The sequence below is a fragment of the Kogia breviceps genome, chromosome 2, assembly GCF_026419965.1.
Source record: "Kogia breviceps isolate mKogBre1 chromosome 2, mKogBre1 haplotype 1, whole genome shotgun sequence".
NCBI lineage: Eukaryota > Metazoa > Chordata > Mammalia > Artiodactyla > Physeteridae > Kogia > Kogia breviceps.
In genome coordinates this window covers 135783499-135797666 of record NC_081311.1, presented here as the reverse complement: position 1 = coordinate 135797666, position 14168 = coordinate 135783499, and the positions used below count along the sequence as shown (strand labels likewise).

The window sequence follows — 14168 nt, the reverse complement described above, 5'->3', positions numbered from 1 at the left end:
TAAGTCCATGAGTTTACAAAGATGCAAAAAGGAAAAAAAACCCTAATTGGTCACCACTGAAATATTGCTAATAAACTGACTTATTTCTAAAGCTCGCAAATAAAGGGAAAGAATTAAGCATCTATCCCGCCTTTTCTGTATGAACAATACTGCTGGGAAATAAAATAGTGGAAAAGGAGATGTTTCTCATTATAGATGTTTTCCAGCTAATAAATGAAGAAAGAATGATAGAATGTCACTATTTTCCAACCATGATGAATTAATGAATGGGTATAACATCACAAGACATTACGTGCCACGTGATAGAAGAACACACCATCTATGAGAGGGTCAGAGTGGGGTGACACAGGTGAAACACTCACTCCAGGTCCAAAATTTAAAGGAGCATTTAAAATCTCAGTAATTATCGGGACTTCCCTGGTGGTCCAATGGCTAAGGCTCTGTGCTCCCAGTGCAGGGGGCCCGGGTTTGATACTTGGTCAGGGAACTAGATCCCACATGCCTCTACTAAGAGTTCACATGCTGCAACTAAAAAAAAAAAAAGGATCCCATATGCCACAACTAAAATGATCCCACATGCCGCAACGAAGATCCCACGTGCTGCAACTAAGACCTGGCGTAGCCAAATAAATAAATAAATATTTTTTAAAAAAATCTCAGTGATTATCTTAGTTAACTGATGCTACTATAACAAAGTACCATAGACTGGGTGGCTTATAAACACCAGAAATTTATCAATATTTCTCACAGTTCTAGACGCTGGAAGTCTAAGATTAGGATGCCAGCATGGTTGGGTTGTAGTGATACCCCTCCTCCTGGTTGCAGACTAATGAGTTCTCACTGTGTCCTCACATGGCAGAAAAAGAGGGCAAGGGAGTTCTCTGGGGTCCCTTTTATAAGGTCACTAATCCCATTCAGGAGGACTCCACCCAAATGACCTGTTCACCTCCCCAAGGCCTCACCTCCTAATACCATCACATTGGATGCTAGGATTTCAACATATGAATTTGGGGGAACATAAACATTCAGTCCAATGTAGTGATCAGGATGAATGACATTTAATGCAATATTTTTTTTAAAAATCAAAGTATCAAAAGGTAAAACAGGTAGCATCTTATAGTGCTGTGCTGGGCTATATTGAAGCCTGAAGCAAAAAGGGAAATGTGTGCCCTGATCCATGTTTGTCTGTGTTTTTTAATGGTTAATAGTTTTCATGAAAATATTAGTGATGTATCTTCTTGCATTAAAGTAAGGAAAGTAAAATTATGATAAATAGAAAAAATATTCAAACTTAAAATAATGCAGTGAATTTTAATATACCTACTTTTCTATTTTTTGATTTTTTTAAATGAACACTGGGAAAAAATAGCAATTAAAAAATACCTAAAAACTTGTATACAGCGTTGTGCATTTTTGCTTTTTCATATGGAGCAGTATGACTCGGTTGAGCACTGATCTATGAAGTAAGTAGTTTCACCTCTTTCCCCTCAAGTCAAAATCAGATACAAACCTCTAGATCTAATACGATTTCCAGGAAATATCAATGACATAAGAATATATTATGTAACTACTGTAAGGATGTACTCACCTAAATCTGGGCTGTAAGAAACTCTAGGATGAACATTCTTGTTTCTTCTACATTTAATTGCAAGGAAAGAGACAGAGAGACAGAGAGGAGACTTCTAGATCAAAAGGAAGTTTAGGGACATTTCAGCCAGTCACAGTGTGTGGCCCTTATTTGAATCCTCATCCTAACATGCAAACAAAAAAGTATATTAAGACTATTTGAAATTTGAATAGTGACTGGATATTTGGTGATATCAAGGAGTTGTTACATTTTAGGTGTGATAATTTGTGGTTATGTTGAAAGAAAGTCCTTATTTTTAAAGAGGCATACTAAAATATTTATGGATGAAATGATGTAGTGTCTGAGGGTTTTTTATCTGATAATACAGAAGGACAAGTGTATGGAGTAGTGAAACAGTATCAGTCAGGAGTTCATTGTTGAAGACATGGGTTCAGGGGGTCCATCATACTGTAATTTCTATATGTGTTAGAATTATTTGTAATAAAAAGTGTACATGTATATGTATAAAACATCTCCTTCCCTCTCACCCAAAAATCCTGATTCTGTAGGTTTGAGATAGGGGCTTGGCATCAGAATCTTTTTTTAAGTCCCATAGATGATTGGATTGCATAGCCAAGGTTGAAAACCACTGTTTTATGTGCCATTTAAATGAGTTAATATGGTTGACCTCTATAGTCATAAGCACTCCATAAAATCTTAGTGATATCAAGTGTAATCTTTTGATACATCTTGCATTTTTCTTCAGTCTTGCTGCAAAGCTTATGAATATATGGGATACATTATGGAAAAAGAGCAAGCATATACAGACGCTGCCTTAAACTATGAGATGGCATGGAAACATGGCAATCAGACAAATCCAGCAGTAGGTGAGTTTAAAATTTAGACACCAGGTTTTCACCGGAAACGTGGGTTTTATATGTAAATCTTCATTTAAACGCATTTGTTTTTTCTCTTTAAGGACAAAATACACATTTAGAGCCAACATCCTTTGTCGGACCTTCTGAAAAATAAATTTTATATTTATAATAGATTACTGGCTACTAAGTTATTAGGTGTAGTTTCCTGAGATTCAAACTCCACCTCAGTCGCCTCAAAGGACATCCGATCTAATTCTGCCCTTTCTTTCCCTTCACCCTCTAATTCCAGAATGGTGATGCTGTGGGGGGAAGGTGTTCCATTGTGAAGGAAGTGGGAAGACATTGCATCAAATCAAGTCCTCCTGGTTTCTTTACTGCAGAACTTCTCAAAGCCTCTAAACCCTAATATATACTGTGATGGATATCACAGAGGGGACATGTTTCCCACAGTAATTTGACTACGGAACTTTTTTTTTTTTTTTTTTTCCTCTTGAGCATCTATAAACGTCATCTGGTTCCAGTGGTAGCCCATTGGTTTGAGGAAGGCTAGTCTCCAGTATCCCTAACAGATGGGCAGCATCTGGAATATACTTAGGGGTTCCTGTCTCCCACAGTGTGAGGGAGCTCCTCCTCCCCAGGCCTCTCTCTCTTTGTGTTGCGCTGAAATAGGCTTCATTGACACTGCCCTGTCTGTTCTCTGGAGCAACCCACAGAGTCCTTCCACCCTTATACATAATGGCCCTCTAATTGCAAACTCTGTCATGTCTCTCCTCAGTTTCTCTCCAAACCATCCTCAGGTGCTTGTCCATTCTTGCTTTCAAGTCTTTCACCCTGCTTGCTGTCTCCTGGAAACTCTCAAATAGTATTTCCCAAACTTCGCTTTGGAATACTGGGTGAAATATTAATAGTTATTTCTTTAAAACAGAGAGTTGAGCGTGAGGAGATTAGGTTCCATGGCCAAATAGGTTTGGAAAAGGCAATTTTATTTGTCCATGTCCCCTTGACCTGTTGTACCAGAAATGAACAAGTTCTTAAGTATGATTTAAGAATGAATTGTATGTATAATGAAGCTATGTTTTTAAAGTAGGCATTTAGTAGCTGGTAGTTCAACCTAAGGTGGCATCTGTCTTTTTTTTTTTTATTTTTTTGTGGTATGCGGGCCTCTCACTGTTGTGGTCTCTCCCATTGCGGAGCGCAGGCTCAGTGGCCATGGCTCACGGGCCCAGCCGCTCCGCGGCATGTGGGATCTTCCCGGACCGGGGCACGAACCCGTGTCCCCTGCATCGGCAGGCGGACTCTCAACCACTGCGCCACCAGGGAAGCCCCAGGCATCTGTCTTTTTAGCAGCCGTGGCACCGTGATGACTCAGATTTAATCTGCAGTCAGATTGGTCACCTTTGACTTAACTGCTGTCAGTTCAGGACTTCCCCTACCTTGTATTTTTCTGAGGTCTGTTATTTTACTAGACTTGTATAGAGCACAGGAACTAACGCTTCCTTCTCAGGTATTGTGCGTCTTACAGAATAAAATCAGCTTGTAAAATGAACATTCCTTAAAATCCTTAAAATATATTTAATTTTGGCGCTGTATTCCCCAGAAGGAATACAGTTAGAAGCTCAGTTATTTAAATACTCTGTTCCTTGGAAGACCAGAAAAATAAAGAGATTTCAAGTCAGTAGTTCCTTCACTGTGTTATCTTCGTGTTTTATAGGTGATTTTTTTTCAGTTCCTCTGACTTCTCCTTAGCAGGCATTTCTCTGAGGCTCTAAATTAATTCTCACAGTTTCTTCCTTAAGATTATCATTGCATCCAGTACCCCCAGCCTGCCTGGCCAAGTTAATGATGCATTTATTTCACTTTTTCACTTGTCAGGAAATCATTAAAATCATGGTTGTGTTCTTTTCATAGGACTCAGGCGTGAGTACTGTAACTGTGAAAGGCACCAGGAACTGAGATCCACTGAGAGGAGAACACAGTCATGTTTCTCCCCTCACAGTCATTCCCAGGTTACGTGACAGTCACTAGGCTGTTCACATTGTTCGCGTTCACGAGCGCACTCTCTCTGCCCCGTTTTTTTCCTGATTACAAAGAGTTGAATTCGTAGAAGCCTGACAGGTGTCATGCAGCTGCGGTACACATGTGTTTTGCCATTTCTAGCTCTTCATTTCCTCTCTAAAGTTTTTTGAAGGAAATGATCTATCACGTTTCTTTTTTTTTTTTTTTTTTACATCTTTATTGGAGTATAACTGCTTTACAATGGTGTGTTAGTTTCTCCTTTACAACAGAGTGAATCAGTTATACATATACATACGTCCCCATATCTCTTCCCTCTTGCATCACCCTCCCTCCCACCCTCCCTATCCCACCCCTCTAGGTGGTCACAAAGCACAGATGTGAACTCCCTGTGCTATGCGGCAGCTTCCCACTAGCTATCTACGTTACATTTGGCCGTGTGTATATGTCCCTGCCAGTCTCTCACATCCACGTTTCTTTCAACATGAAAACTTTGTGCTTCTAAATTTACTGTTGACACAGAAAAAAAAAATGCTAATATTTGCGTGGTACTCAAATTTTTAAAAGCATTTCACAACAAGTATTTCATTTGATCTTTAAACTTACACTAAGAGCAGAGTTATCCTTCCATTTGTGGATGAGGAAACTTGAAATTGACAGCTCAGGTGACTTGTCTAAGGTCTCAAAGCTAGTCAGGAAGCCAGAAACCAAAAGTTAAGTCTAGGTCTTTTTGGCTCTGGTTTCCATATTTGGCGTGACATCTTAAGTTGTTTTCCTTTTTTTTTTTTTCCCAGTGCTTAACAGTGGCTTTATTAGATGAATGCTTGAAAGTATTCAACATTAAATTCAATTTACTTCACATGTTTGCAAACACATCATTAGCAATTCTTAACTATTTCAAATCAACTAATTTGAAGTACAGAAGGCTTGTTTTCAAATAACTCTTCTGAGGTGACACCAAGACTGAAAGAAACCTATGCCTTGAGTCCAGGTCTCTAATAAACTCTATTTATTAATCTGTTTTATAATTATTCTCTAATGATATCAAGTTTACCTCTCTGACACTTACTGTTTTCATCTTGGACATTTCTCATTTTTGTGTGTGTGTGTGTGTGTCTCTGTGTGTGTGTGTATCGAATACAATGAATTTTAGATAATTCCTTTTCCTTACTTTTTGCCACCATATGATTGCATTAGCCAGCAATTCTTTTAAAACATTGTTTTAAAATTCTAAAAACTTGGTTTGGTACTTTGAGTAAGCCTAAGAGCAGCATTCAGATTTCCCTTTTTCATATTTCTAAATGGTAAAGCAAGATATTTAATTTATTAGTTACATATTATTTTTACATTGTGTTATATCTTATTTATTGAGTCCACTTTTTATGTCTTTTCCTTAGTTAGCTTACTATTATGGCATTGTTACAGAACAACTGTCAGTTAAGAATGTCTTAAAACTTTCTTCTAAATTGTCAGTATTTGAAATGTGACATTTCAGTATCAGTAACTGTGGTACTTGTTACTCATCGCTGATGTGGCTGTCTAATGACTAACCCAGTGTCTTCTGAGCTGCTCTCTCCCCTGCTCTGTCCTCTGACCGTGCACTCCAGGTCCATTTGGTTGCTATGTCTCCCTCTACCACCTGCCTTTCCGTGTGCAGCTTTTGCCTAACAGTGTTCTTGCTTCCCGCCCCCTTGGCCTACGTTATGCCTCTTCCTTCAGATTTCATACCTTGCCTGACTCCCACCCCCTCCCCAACCAGGTTTCTTATTACAGTGCTCTTGGCCTGTACCTTTATTTCATAGCATTTATCTCAGTTTTGAAATTATTCATGGACTTACGTAATTACTTAAATAAGGCACTTTCTTTCCTAATGGAATGTAAACCTCATGACTGAAGGAACCAGTTTGCCTGATGTGTTAAGTAAATCTGTACTGTATAAGTGAATAGCTGTGTTATCATTTACTGCCCTGTGATGAGTTTTTACCATAATCTGAAACAAATGGGACTTTTCTAGTAAGTTGCAAAACCGCATTTGTGGGAAGGCCGGCCATCTTCTAACCCAACTGTGGTCCTTTTTTACAACTCCATTTTCTTTCCTACCTGTTCTCCTTTTATGTTACTCCACCTTCTGTTATCTTAATCATTTCTATCATAGTACAGTCACCAGCCTCCACTAAGAGTTCTCTAGTATTAGAGTAAGCAAACAAAGGAGGAGGCCAAAAAGGTAATATTAACAGTATGCTCTATAAATAGTACTATATATATCATTGTTGGTTTTTTTGTCTTTACAGGCTACAAACTGGCATTTAATTACTTAAAAGCAAAAAGATATGTGGATGCAATTGATGTATGTCACCAGGTAAAACTTAAATTTAGATTTCTTAAAATTTTTCAGATGCACTATTTCCTTTTAATTAATATCAAGATGTACATGAGTAGAGATAGAAGATGCCATATTTTGGTTAAATGAGTCATCAAATATATCTGGGAGATACTACCAGTTTTCAAAGTTTAGAAAATAAAGTTTACTTAAGTTGAAAAAACATGTTTTTAATTGGGCTCAAATAATAAAATGTTTACATCAATTTAAAGAAAGAGGCTAGAGAAGCATGTTAAATAAAACTTAATCCTTAAGTCAGAAGATATCTCAGTATTATTATGGATTCTCCACGTCACTGTTCTGAATAGAAGTTCTTATGTACGTGTCTAAGTCTCTGGTTATTAGAGGATTCAGATTTATAAATTAAAGAGGTATTTTTGTCATTTAGAAGTCATTCAATTACACTTCTGGAATTGATTCCTGTCTAAATGATCCCTTGTTAAAATGACAAATATTTAAGATGCAGTTTTAGAATTTGCAGTTTCTTTATATACATTGTCACATTGATATTCCATGTAAGGCATTTTACTAAACATTGTTGGGAGCTCCAAGAAACGCTTCTTAGCAGAGAATTATGTCATGTGCCTTATCCCAGATAGCTGTGTGAACATCATAAATACTTGGCCCCAGCGATTGCTATTGATTACTAAGTCTCTGTGTAAGGCAGCATTTCACATTAAGGTTAAGGTTGTACATTAATGTAAGGTTATACATTAGTATCATTTGTGGAGGGTTTTTTTTGTTTGTTTTTTTCTAATGAATTTCCCCTACTCCTAGACTCAGTAGACCTGGAAATTTGTATGTTTCAAAATCATTCCAGGTAAATCTGATGTGTGCTCCTGGGTAAAAATACCTAAGGGTTTATTAAATATCATGCATAAATAGCTAAATTTTTTAAAGTATCTTAAATCATTGATACATAATTGTTTTCTGTAACTGATCTATTAAGGAAATAATTATATTTGTTGTATTTTCCACGCGTAGTATTATATTCTACCTTTTTCATTTAATTGCTGTTAATAGAAATGAGTCATCATGTCACACCCATCTCAGATATCACCTTTAAAAAGTGTTGTTAAATTTGTAGTATTAATATAATGAAATCTCAACTGTAATGAGGTTTCTAGTAAGTGAATTACAAGTTCTTATGCTTTTGTTTTATTTTGTTTTTTTTGCTTGTGTGTGTGTTTTTGCAGGTTCTCGAAGCACATCCAACTTACCCCAAAATCAGAAAGGATATACTTGATAAGGCTCGTACATCTTTAAGACCTTGAAAATTATTTTAGCTTTTTTAAGTAAGAAATGAAAACAATCTGAGTTCTTCCAGTTCAAAATAGGTTTAAGCTAATACTTTGTAACAGAAAGCATACTTTTCTTTCTCCAGCAGAGGCTGCTGTTGTATATAAAGAGAAACACTATGTTAAATGGATGTCTTCTGATGGAGAAGGTGAATGAGAGCTGGTTTATTTAATTGACTCTCTTGATTAGGTGCAGATTTGGTGACTCTGGTAAAGATTATAACCCATTTCTATAAAAAATATTTTGTTAAAATCTTGGTAGTTAACTATCCTATATCTTTTCTAAGGAACATTAGTTGTTTCTTTCAGGAAATACATTTATAATATTGTTCTCTGTTAAACATTTTTGTGATAGTCTCTGTTATTTCAAAGGTTTGAGTAAATTTCCCTGTAAATATTTATGAAAAATAAAATATATTTTTTAATAAAGATTTTATAAATTTATGATTTGTATTCCTCTCGTAACTCAAAAGACATGGTGAGTTTTGCAAAATCAGGGTAGGCTCCCCATGTTAATGTGTAGTATTACAGAAAATGTGGCTTTCCTAGAAAAATCTTTGTGGAAAAGTATAAAGAGTGTGTGTGTTTCCCTTCTCTGTTGAACTGATTCTTCCTGCTCCCAATGTCTATGTGATCCTTTTAAGAAATAACCAGTACCTGAAATTAGTTTAAATAGGTAAACCTTTATAGCAATATTTAACCTTAGCCCAAAGACGAGGTCTTTTGGTGTAACTTTAGACACCGTAACATCTGGTGGAGAATATTTCTGGTCAGTAGGGACTCCCAAAGCACACTGTGTGAAAGCAGCTGCAGACCCTGCTCTCCCTAGAATCCCTGCCACCACTCTGGGAGAGCACTCACTCTTTACACTGAATTTAACCTAATCTTCATAAACTCAATTCTTAACATCGTTTTTAGTATGTTATCTATACCTTTTTCAGTTGCCTTTAAAAATACAATAAACACAGTCTTCAATTTTAATTGCAATTTCAATAAACAGTATTTTTCAAAGTCCCTTGCTTTTCCTTAAGTACCTCATGTTTATTTCTTTTGAGCTACATTCTAGTTTCTGATCACTTCTCCAATGTTCCAAAGTCCTTTTAATTCCAATTATATGTTATAAAATTCTAGTCATTTTTTTTATATATGGCATTCCATGAAAATGTTTAATAAGTAGAGCATTTATGAAACATTTCATGCCTGTTAAAACGCTTTCACATGTCTTATTACATTTATCCCCCAGTCCTATAATATACACATTATTATCCCTGTTTTACAGTTCTGGCACTGTGACAGATTATCTCTTTCACTATAACCTTTCAGCCTGAATGGACATTGTTAAAGATGTGATATAACAGAATACCCTTAGCAGTTCCAGTGAGCCTGCATCATGGAATGCTAGAATCATGGAAATTGGATTGAGAAAGTAGAACATCTCTTCTCCCAGTAAGACATTTCCAAATCAGTTTTCCTATCTGTAAAATGAGGGGTTTGTTTCTTAAGCAGCCACTTATTCTGCCATTTGTTAGATACTATTCTAGAAACTTTCTTTAAATTAGGTCTTTTATTTCTCAGTCAGCTCTCCAGAGAAATAGTATTTTTTCAGATGATGATATGAGGCTCCAACTAAGTGATTTGCCCAAGGTCAGAGAAATAGTTTCAGAACCTGGATTCCACACCAGCCTTTCCTATATTAAGATGCCTTCCATAACTAAGAGAGACGGTGTCTATAAGAAAAATTCTTTTATCTGCATGTGGCTAGCAGATGAAACTGAGTGTTCTGTCACAGAGGTGGCTAGGTAATGAGGAACAAGAAGAACTGAGCGGAAAGAACATTCTTACAAATGTGGCAGCTACCACCGAGAAGTGTGGGAGCAGTGTAGTGTAGCAGGTGAAGAACATGCTCTGAAGTCAGACCGGCTTAGGTTTAAAGTCTGGCTTTACTACTTTCTCAAGTTACATAGGCTCTCTGAGCCTCGTTTTGCTTTTCTTATCCATAAAGTAATGTATCAGGATAATAACCTTCTTCGGGTTGTTGTAAGAATTAAGTGAAAGAACGTACATAAAACCGAATGAATCTAACTGACTTGGGCTCTTAATAGATAGTAGCTCTACTTACTTATTATAAACCGAATAGGGTCAAGTAGTAGTTGCAGTTGAGAAGAACCTTCACAGAAGAAAAAAGACAATGCAGGCAAAGGTGAGATGGAGAGGGCTAGTCAGTTCCCCTAGAAGCACAGCCGTACAGGAGTCAAGATTCTCATTCATTGTCTCCCTCCCTCCTTCCCTCTCTCTCTTGCTCCCCTCCCCACCAGAAATTATGTTGCACTCTTTACATGCATAAATCTCACTTCATCCATCTCGAACAGACTTCTGACCTTCTCTCCTCTGCTGGAATTGTCTCCCCAATCCCCACTTACTGTCTCCAAGCTTCCCTCTCTAGGCTTATTCTTTCTTTCATTCAGGCACCAGTTTATTATCACCTTCTCAGAGGCCCTGTCCATGTCCAGGCCAACACTCTATAAAGTAGCCATCATGTCAGTCTGTACCCTGTCACCCTTGTTAAACTCTCTATTTAGCACTAACTAATCTCTGACGTTTTTCTTGTTCACATGCCCAAGATTGCACATCCAGGAAAGCTGGAACTCAAACTGAACTGCTGCTTGAAGGGATCAGTGCCCATGGCATGTTTAAGGATAGTTTGGGGCCCACACGGAGGACGTGGAGGGAGGGACACAACATGAATGAATTTCCTGTGCATTTGAGGTTTGACTACCACCACCCTCATAGTAAGGAAGCATTTTTAAGTTCAATGCCCTTTGCCCTTAGGCCAGCTAGTATGGTGAACTGGGTCCCAAAAGGAAACAGCTCTCTTTCCCATTAGTCAAGAAGCTAGAGCAATTCTGGAAGGGGTTTATGTATGGACAGCTGAGGAAGCTAGGTTAACTTTGCACTAGGATAGATAATAGAGTCACTATGGAAACCAAAAGACCAGTAAGACTGACAGGAACTCTCCTAGTTTGGGTCTGGAGATAAGTGAAGAAAGAGCCTTATAACAGGATCATATTAACAGTGCTAGTGCTGATAAAGTAGCAAACGCTTTTATGTTTTATTTTGCTTTTTGTTTTTTAATGAAAGATTGGCAATGGTGCAAGAAAACCACCACATTCATCCTTTCCGAAAGGAATTTGGAAGTATGGATTTAAGATTCTGTCCTTTGACCAAGTAATCCCACTTAGAGAAATTTATCATAGGGGACATTCAGAAATTTCCTCAAAAGTTTTTCGGTTTAAAAAACTGTAGAAGCAAAAAGCTTGGGTTTTTTGGTTATTGCCAAAACATTCAGCATAAATGAAGTGGTTGAATATATTAGTTTACCCAATAATGGAGTACTATGTAGTCATCAAAAACTGTTTTCAAAGATTTTTTCTTTTTTTTTTTTTTTTTACTATTTTTTAAAGATTTTTAACTGCTAAGATTCTCACAAAATAAGTGAAAATGCAAGAAACATAACTGTTCGTATAACATTAATTTGCAAAAGAATATAAATAGATGTATATGTAAGATACACACACACACATACACACACAACTAAGTGAAACTAACCCAATTTTTAACAGTAGTTATAGCTATCTGAGTGATGAAAAATTTGCCATTTTTCAAGTTAACTGCAAGGAACACACTAAAAATAAGGATTTTTACCTTTTTTTTTTTTAAGAATAGCTTTCGTGAAGATGAATAGAAAAACTCTTAACACCCACACTTTAATGGTTTGTACAAAATGTAATCTGGTTTATTTCAATTGTCAGAGAAAAAGATTCAGGAAGTAGATTGAAAAAGACTGCCAGAAAATGGCAATAGGAGAGTGGTGATAGCAACAGTAATAGAGCACAGAAGTTACTGAGGGAGAGAGGAGTACCTCTTGTCAAGATTAGTGAAGAGTACAGTCCTGTAACTGCAGAAAGAAACCAGTTCTCTGCACTTTGCATGATTCTAGTAACAGTTTTAATGATGATCCTACCAAATGTAACTAATAAGAAGGCGGAGGAAATACCCAAAATCACACAGGGCCACAACGTGTAGTTGTGTCATGTGAGCCCTGGACAGATTGACCCACCCGAGATGGGGAGCAGAGGGGCAGAAGCTAGCACTCTGGGTCTCACAACTGCAACTTCACCCCCTTGGAGGAAGAGGATCTCTTACTAATTGGAACAAAGTTTGAATGAAAGGTGAGGAACTCGAGACAGAAGAGAAAAATGTTTGGCTATAGGGCTGAGGGTAAGGGAGCAATAGAGTGATGGCTACAGAAGTTTATGAAAGGGTTTTTGTTTTCTGTTTTTCAAGACAGGAGCTACTTGAGCATCTTGGAATATTTGTGGGGAAAAGTCAGTAGATATTGAAGATATAAGAAAGAGAAAAGGGGGAAGCCTGAGGAGGAAAAGGGGTCCAGGGGATGGTTTAGAAGAATTAGAATTCAGAGGGATGTGTGATTTTTGTAAAGGGAGTAAAGGAACAAAATAACTGTAGAAAGAGGTATTACATATAAAGGTGGGCTTAGGAGCCCTTATGCTAATTTGCTCCATCAGTTTTATAGTAAAGTGGACTTTGACCTAAAGGAAGTACCACTCCTTCATATGCATGGAATTTGGGGGCCTCTGTTTTCTTCGAGCTCTGAAGTATTTTTACTTATTTCCAGGTTCTTGGTTGTGGTTGCTGGAAATCTGCCTGCCAGATTAGAGGAGGGTTACTGTAACACCATAAATCATAGTTAAGAGCAAAAAAGTGTTACCCACCTTTTAATACTCTTCTTAAGAACCAGATGTTTTCTAGAGAAATGCCTGACTCTACAATTTGCCTTAAAGTGCACGTAAATGAATCTGGCACGCTGCCCATAAAACAATTTGATCCCATAAATGAGGAAAGCTGAGTAATGAGCAGGTTCTAAATGTCTTCTTTCTGAGTGGTATAACCTTAAAATCTATGGCAACCTTTAAACGAGGCTGTTTTCAAATAGTGTGTATGTTATTTTTATCTTTCTTCAAACAAATTCTTTTGGCAATGTAACAGAAACTCTGTTTTAAAAAAACAAGTGTATTTTAAGAAAGTAATTACTATTTCAGTTTCCGCCAGAAGCAGGCTAGTTTTATTTTTAATGGGTAAATGATGTAAGAACCTTAAAAAAAAAAGAAAACAAAAAACTTGAAACACTAAGAACAGGGCTGTGAAGTATTCAGTAGTATCCTCACTTATAATGGGTAATAGGTCCTGTTTCATAGGTAGAGATTAAACTTTTTTTGGAAAACACACTAAGCTTAAAGAACACTGGAGGAAAAAGTGTGCTAAAATGCTAAGCAGTTCCATCAATGCTCTTTTCAAACAGTTTAAGTTAAATACTTGAAGTTGCTCTAGTCAATGAATGAAAACTGCCTGACATATACTTTCTTGACAAGTTTCCAGCTAATTTTTCACATCAAGTCACAAATTGAAGAGGATAATTTGAGGGGGATACGGGGATTGGGGAAAGTCCAGGATATTGAGAACACCCAAGAGCAAAGTTAAAATGACGGAGCACAGACCACACAGATTTTAGGGGAAGAAATGTGACCAATGAGATGTGTCTGGGTCCTGATGTCAGTTCTCTGTGCTGAACAAGTAACTCTACTGTCTCTTATGAAGTGTAATATCATTTTTGTGTGAGTTAGCCTACTGCTGTTTCCACAGACTTCTTAATATGTAAATATTCATTACTTTAGTTCCAATAAAAATTGGGTTTTTTCCACACACACAAAATTTGGGGTTGATTTTTCATTTGGAAATCATTTCAAACTTAAAGAAGTTCCGTGAATAAGAAAAGTACAAAGAGCACCCACATGCCATTTACCCAGATACATACTAAAATATTGTTAGTATTTTACCTCATTTGCATCTTCTCTGTGTATATACAAATTTTATATATACATTTACACACACACACCTATACGTAAAATGTTTTTTCTGAACATTTTGAGAGTAAGTTGCATATGTGATACATG

At 36.9% G+C, this 14168-nt stretch overlaps 1 protein-coding gene across 1 annotated transcript in view; it reads left to right on the top strand.

Moving 5' to 3' along the window:
• Window positions 1-8578, top strand: part of TTC21B (tetratricopeptide repeat domain 21B) — an 89110-nt gene extending 80532 nt beyond the window's left edge. Inside the window, exons 27-29 of the mRNA XM_059052382.2 lie at window positions 2334-2454; window positions 6750-6817; window positions 8035-8578. Coding sequence (XP_058908365.1) covers window positions 2334-2454; window positions 6750-6817; window positions 8035-8112 — 267 coding nt within the window. The 3' untranslated portion in view covers window positions 8113-8578. The remainder of the gene's footprint in view (window positions 1-2333; window positions 2455-6749; window positions 6818-8034) is intronic.
• The last annotated feature ends 5590 nt before the right edge of the window (window positions 8579-14168 follow it).